This window comes from Myotis davidii, unplaced genomic scaffold (assembly GCF_000327345.1).
Source record: "Myotis davidii unplaced genomic scaffold, ASM32734v1 scaffold223, whole genome shotgun sequence".
NCBI lineage: Eukaryota > Metazoa > Chordata > Mammalia > Chiroptera > Vespertilionidae > Myotis > Myotis davidii.
Window position 1 is genome coordinate 1,712,780 of NW_006294609.1, and position 7,098 is coordinate 1,719,877.

Below are 7,098 nucleotides of genomic sequence, written 5' to 3' on the forward strand. Positions count from 1 at the left end.
ACGCCTGTGGCCCCCCCCCCCCCAGCTGTGTAGGAGGCCTGGTGCCCAGAGCAGGGGCCCAGGCTAAGCAGAAGAACTAGTCAGACTGGCTTGGCCAGTCAGAAAAGAATTTAGTTCAGAACTACTGTTTTGTGGACAAAAAAATGTTAAAAATGCAATATGATCTTAACCCGAAAATTGCACAGAAAAAGGACAGAAATGAAATAACCCTAAATGTCAATAATGGTTGTCTTGGCTAGTGTGATTATAAATAATTTTCCTTCTTTATACTTATTTATATATTCTAATTTTCCATAACCTATATGCATTTGTTTTAAAATTAGAAAAACCACCACCACCACCAAACTTCTTTTTTTAAAATTCCAGTGGCTGACAGTGTAGTGGAGGGTTCGGGGGTGGGGTGGGGGGGGGCAAGACTGAAAGGTGCCTCCTGGACCAGCTGGGGCCGCTTACAGAAAAGGTGTGAGGCCTGCCCCAGGGCTAAAAAAACCTGCCTGCCTGCGCCCGCCCGCCTGTGCCCGCTGCCCACACACCTGCAGGAACTTCACCATGTTCAGCTTGGGGTTGGCCTCCTTCTTCTCCGTCGGGGCCTGGCTGAACAGCTCTGCGGGGTCCACCTTGTCCCACTTGTTGTACTTTCCTGTCAGCCACAGGCACAACGACATCTGAACCACGCGGCCGAGCTTGGCCTCCGTGGTCGCCACAATGGGTCTCGTCTCACCCACAGGGAGGGGAGGGCGAGAAAGGATCTGCCCGGCCTTCCTCCTCCCGGCTGCTGAGCTGACACCACACCTCGGCCACCACCGGAGCCCCACGGGGCAGGGCCGCTGCTCTAGCCTGGCTTCCAGACGGTCCCTCTGCTAGAGGCACCACTCCCGGGCCGGCTCGCTGCCAGAGCCCTGAACCACCACACATGCCTCGTCTTCTCTCCCAGCCTGGATTCCGTGGCCTCTCCCCACGCTCAGCATTGACCAAGCACACGATGGGCTCAGCGGACGCCGGGGGAGAATCAATCTCTTTGGGCCTCGTGTGGGACACATCCACCTACGTCACGGTGCAGGGCGTGGCGCTCCCACGGTCAGCACTCGGGATTTCTTATAGGCCCCGTTCCCTGCAGCCTGGGAGACTGGGTCAGACACAGCCAAGTTCAAATCCCAGCTCCCCACCTGCAGGCTGGTGGTCAAACTCAGGGTCTGAGTGCTCAGCCACACGAATGAATCGATGCCACTGTTGTCACTGAGCAGCAAGAAGTACTGAGCTTTGCTATGTGCCCGGCCCTGCTCTAAGCACTCTACAGTCACTGTCACATTCAGTCCACGGACAGTCCTGGGCGTGGAGGGCCCTGTCGTAAGACTCATTTCACACACGAGGGGCAGAAACTCATGGAGGCCCGGTCACTGCCCCAGTCCCAGCCTGTGAGCCAGCAGAGTGTGGTTAAGAGCACGGCCCGGCACCTCGCCCCAGGGTGACACTAATGCCAGCCATTCCAAAATGATGGATAACAACAAGGAGGAAGACAACAGCCACCCACTGACCGCTGGACGGCAGCGACACTCACCAGGAACAGCAGCCCCCGCCCAAGGACTGTTCAGGACAGGCCCCCCAAGTGAGCACCGGCTCCAGTCTGCACAGGAGGGTGCACAGCGCAGGCAGTGACTAAGGGCCACTGGAATGGGAATCCACGGGTGTTGACCTCCAAAACCTGAGTTCTGGGTGCCTCACCCAGAGACCCCAGGTCATATCACAACCTGCTGACATCAGGACTCATGGGTTCTGGACTCTGTGCCTGGAGGCCTCCCCTGGTTCCAACTGGACCCTGGGAAGCACCATGCAGGGCTTCTCTCAGTAGGACGGAGGGTGGGGGACTCACCCAGGAAATCCAGGGTCATCACATGACCACAGACGGACGTCATCTTGAAGCGGACTGGCTGGCCGGCAAAGGTCCCTGTGTACTCGTGCACTGAGCATGTGCCATTGAGCCCTTTGTGTGAGGACATGTTCCCTGCAGAGAAGCACAGTGATGGCTGCTCCATGAGCTGCCTCTCGGAGGACCAGCCCCCTCCCCAGAATGGTCAGTGACAACAGTCCTCGGGCCGCTGCGGGGAACTAGGTGCTGAGCTCTCACGGGTCACGGGAAAACACTACTGGTAACCAACCAGCACAGAGCGCCCACCACACAGAGCCCCGGGGGGTTGGGGGCCGGGAGCACACTCTGAACTCTCAAGAGCAGACCCTCGCGGCTTTCTCTGCATTTCTGTGTTCACTTTGATTTGATTTCTGCCTCGTTTCTCTCAACTGTGCTAAATCCTAGTTAGTGAATCCCACAGTGTCGTCTCACGCTCCCCCTGATGGCCCCCCGGCCGCACTTTCTCAGCCTCTGGGACCAAGCACTGCTCTGGGGTCCACCCTCTTCAGACCAGGACTTCTTAGCCCAGTGTCTCAGGGTCTCTTCCTCCTTCAGCCTTGGGAGCAAGGGGAGGTCGGGGTGGACGGGTGCCATTTCTGGGTCCCCAGCATCCAAATACCCCTCCTCTTTGGAGGGGATTCAGAGACAGAAGGGGAAGCAGCACCCATCACCTCAGTGGCCAGAGTGGGGGTGAGGGCAGATGCGCCGTTTCCCAGTGCCCTGCTGTCTTGGGAGGGCCGTGGCTGTTCAGCTAGTGGCTGCTCTGGAGTGGCAGGAGGCTCTGGGCTGAGCTGCAGCAGTCAGGGGTCAAGAGGAGTAGCAAGGGTCTCTGGTGATGATGCCTGTGGCAGGACCTTATCAGACTTAGACCAGGGTGCGGTTCTGGCTACGTCTTCCTCCTTCCAGTAAATTCCCTTTCGGTGTAAGTTACCAGGGCTGGTTCCTGCGGCTTGTGACCAACAACCTGGCCAGCACAGCCCTCTCCCAGTGGCCTGTCTGCACCTGCTGCTACGCTGTGAATAGTGCCTGAACCTTCTGGGAGCCCCACCTTTGGCTCATGCTGGCTGCGGCAGTAAATGCATCCCACAGTGACCAACACGAGGTGCTTCGTGAATGCCCGCTGTCCTGACCCGAGTCTACTCCAGTGGGCTGGAGTCACACATTGGAAAAGGAAAGAAGTGACGTGTAAAATGGGAATGACCACGCTTACAGAGCTAAGCCAGAGACACCAGGGCTGGCCTTCCCTACCTCGAGAGAGGATCTTGGCAATGGACTGGGCCAAAGATGGCTTTTCTGCAACCATGAGCACGGTCTTCATCTTGTCTTCAAGCTGGCGCCAGTTTCAGGGAAATGGCGATGAAGTTCCGCAGCCCAACACTACTGTCGATGCTGACTCCTGAAGAGAAGAAAAGACACAGAAAATAGCAATGCTTCCAATGGAACCTATACCACTTGCTAACAAGGAAACTCATTTAAAAATAAAAAAACAAAAAAAGCACCCAGCTGGTGTGGCTCAGTGGTTGAGTGTCGACCTATGAACCAGGAGGTCACAGTTCGATTCCTGGTCAAGGCACATGGCCTGGTTTGGGGCTGGATCCCCAGTAGGAAGTGTGCAGGAGGCAGCCGATCAATGATTCTCTCTCATCATTGATATTTATCTCTCTCTCTTCCTCTCTGAAATCAATTTATATAAAAGTCTAATATGCTAAGTGTCCTTCCCTCCGACTGGGTAATGACATCATCATGTAGCAACGCCCAGCTTCCTCTCCCTAGCAACGACTAGCCTCCTTGCGGTTTCTTCAGCCCAGGAACACTTGCTTTATACCCAGGTAGAAACAATTGACACTGTAATCAAATGTCTGTGAAGCGTTTTCCGTGCCTCCTCTCATTTGATGCTCACAGAAGTCCTGGAGTAGGTAGAGAGGAGACTCGGTGGAATCCTATTTTTTTTCCATTAGCCAGAAAACAGAGATTTAGAAAGCTTAGAATCTTGACCCGACTGAAAAGAATTAAGAAATGGTGGACCTTGAAAATGACTTCAGGTTTTCTCACTGCACAGAATATAGTCAAACACGGCTGCCGTTAAATATTTTACCCTTTGTTCTCCCTGCGTGAGCTACAATAATAATCTGCTTTGTGTTGATATTTACTGCTGTGTTGCTGACAAGTACCTGAAAGAGAAGTTGGGGTGCTTCACTGGGCTGGAAAAAGTTTAGCTAAATCAGAAAGCAGGTCTAATTAAGCACGTTTGTTCTATAAAAGGCCAAGTTGACTCGTGCATGTGCAAAACCTATAAAGTTCTCACTGGCACCAATCGCACAGGTATGTTTTGATCTGTCATTGTCAATCGTGAATTTGGTTGACACTTCTATAATAGAGAAAGGGTGAATAGCGATATTAAAATATTTCTTCTAATTAATTTTCTTTCAATGTGCACGAATTCGTGCACTGGGCCACAAGTAAAAATATATTTGAAAAAAGCAAAGCCCAGCTCTAGCTGATTTGGCTCAGTGGCTAAAGCGTGGGCCTGCTGACCAAAGCATCCTGGGTTTAATTCAGGTCAAGGGCATGTACCTCGGTTGCAGGCTCCTCCCCAGCCCAGGCTCTGGTCAGGGCACATGCAGGAGGCAACCAATTGATGTGTTTCTCTCACATCAATGCTGCTCTCTGTCTTTCCCTCTCTCTTCCACTCTCTCTCAAATCAATGGAAAAATATCCTCGAGTGAGGATTTAAAAAAAAAAAAAAAAAAAGCAAACTCCAGTCAAGACTGTGCAATTGCTAATCCATTTCTGACATGTGCCAATCTTCAGCAGCTCTGGCTCCAAGCAGGGGTGGGGAACGTCCAGCCCATGGGCTGTATAAAGCCCTCGAAATCATTTGGTCCGGCCCTGCTAAGTAAGGCATTAGGGGTGAGTTAATTATATGTTTGACCAAATATAGCAGGCTAGTTTTTAAGTTGATCATTTGTATGGCCCACAAATGATGTTATAAAAATCCAAATGCCCCTTTGCAGAAAAATGGTTCCCCACTCCTGCTCTAAAGAAACACATATTCTAATTCAACAGTTTATACCTCAATACTGAATAAGCACTTTGTAATGTTCTGAGCATCACTGTTTTATTAGGAATGTGAAGTCCTAGGGAAAGGGCATTGGTGATGATCTGGTAAAGTCATCTCAAGTAGGAAGAACAAACTAACACTCAGAGAAAGGATTTTCTAAAGATAACCAAGGAAGTTGGTTGAGATGGGGTGAAACTCATGCTTCCTTACTTGCAGCTGGGAACATTTTTTATTTTTATTTTTTTAAAATATATTTTATTGATTTTTTTACAGAGAGGAAGGGAGAAGGATAGAATTAGAAACATCCATGAGAGAGAGAAAAAAACATCGACTAGCTGCCTCCTGCACATCCTCTACTAGAGATGTGCCCGCAACCAAGGTACATGCCCTTGACTGGAATCGAATCTGGGACCCTTCAGTTCCCTGACGCTCTATCCACTGAGCCAAACCGGTTAGGGCATGGGAACATTTTTAAAGACTACATCAGGTTCCTTCCAACTCTTAAAAGATTTCAACAGTCGCAACTGTGATTAATTTTCTGTGATTAATCGTAGGGCTTCCCTATTTTTCCATTAAGGCACATCCCCAATTTCAAAACGGAAGTCAATTAGAACAGAGCTCAAAGCAATGCTTTGCAAACTTCATTTACATACCATCCTAATTCTTTTTAAAAAAATATATTTTTAAATTTAATTCAGAGAGGAAGGGATAGAGAGATAGAAACATCAATGATGAGAGAGAATCATTAGTCGGCTGCCTCCTGCACACCCCCTACCAGGGATTGAGCCCACAACCCGTGCTTGTGCCCCTGACTGGAATCGAACCCAGGACCCTCCAGTCCACAGGCCGATGCTCTATCCACTGGGCCCAACCAGCTAGGGCTACCGTCCTAACGCTTTTGCCTTACTGGCAAAACATTATTATTCACTTAAGTTTTGCTTTTTTTTAAAAAAAGTTTAAATATCTACAAAAAAAGGGAAATTTTATAGCCCCACAGGAACTAACGGCTGCAATCAATGGCCAGAACTAGGTTTTTCCCAGTAACCTACGGCTGGTATATCAAGTTTAATTTGTTGCCTGCCAGAGCTCTGAGCCTGATGCTCCTCCTTTTATTTTAAAAAGGGAGATTAGCAAGTGCTCAGGGGGTGCTGACAGCAAACCCTCCAACTTGCAGCTGTAATTAGAAGGGCTGACAGCACAAGGGAGTAGCAGGCTAGCCTGTTATTACCCCGTCAACTGTCACCAGCAATCCCACAATGGCAGGTGCCCCCTGGGAGACACCGTGTTAGAGAAAGTCTTTTCCTCTCAGCGTCTTACAGACGCCTGGACGCAGCTTGGGAGCGAAGGCCTAGCCGTGGTCTGAACAGCGGTCAGAGCCCTAGGACTTCCCACCTTGGCAACCTCACCTAATACCGATGGAGTCAGAAACAGAGGGACAGGAACAACCATGTCCTACGCTCCTTCTCTGCACCAGGCACACGATTGCTACACACGCTTGATTTACTCTTGCCAGCGACTCTACGAGGCTGACGGTGTCATTTCTTTAAACGACGACGAGGACACTGCGGTTGAGGCTGGTGTCCGCTGACCTGTGCAAAGGCTCTCGGAAGCCCGGGGCTCGCTGGCCATGCGTCCACATCGGCCTGACTTCCCACGCGCTGTCCCCAAAGGCGGAGCGATAAAAAGGGAAGATGAGGCCACTGCCTTCCTTCGCACCGGATTCTAGTGAATGTGTTCGAGTTCGGGTGCTCTCCTGCATCCGGTGAGCGACTCCGGGGACCACCGGCGCCCTCAAGACTGAGGGTGCGGGGGGGGGCGCCAGGTGGTTCGGGGTAGAACCTGCCTTTGAGTGGAGCCCAGCCGACCCGGGCCCGACCCGGGCCCGACCGCTGCACGGCAGGCCCAAGCTAAGGAACCGCAGGGGGGTTCCACGAAGAAGATAATGAACCGCAGCGCCTGCTCCTCCAGGCACCAGGCTAAACGCTGGCCCATCGCCACCTCCCGGGACCCCCACGGCAAGCCCTGGGGTAGGGGGTCCACCCCTCCAGGGAAGCGGCGGGGAGAACCCCAAGAGTCCGGCCCGGGACGCTACCCCCAGCCGCGGTGCCGGGACCCCTCGGTGCCCGGCCGG

At 52.0% G+C, this 7,098-nt stretch overlaps 1 protein-coding gene across 1 annotated transcript in view; it reads right to left on the minus strand.

Moving 5' to 3' along the window:
- Positions 1–6,368, minus strand: part of TOP3B (topoisomerase (DNA) III beta) — an 18,324-nt gene extending 11,956 nt beyond the window's left edge. The window contains exons 1-4 of the mRNA XM_006768964.2: positions 6,211–6,368; positions 3,155–3,302; positions 1,871–2,002; positions 534–640 (exon numbers count right to left, since the gene is read on the minus strand). Coding sequence (XP_006769027.1) covers positions 534–640; positions 1,871–2,002; positions 3,155–3,224 — 309 coding nt within the window. The 5' untranslated portion in view covers positions 3,225–3,302; positions 6,211–6,368. The remainder of the gene's footprint in view (positions 1–533; positions 641–1,870; positions 2,003–3,154; positions 3,303–6,210) is intronic.
- Positions 6,369–7,098: the final 730 nt, after the last annotated feature.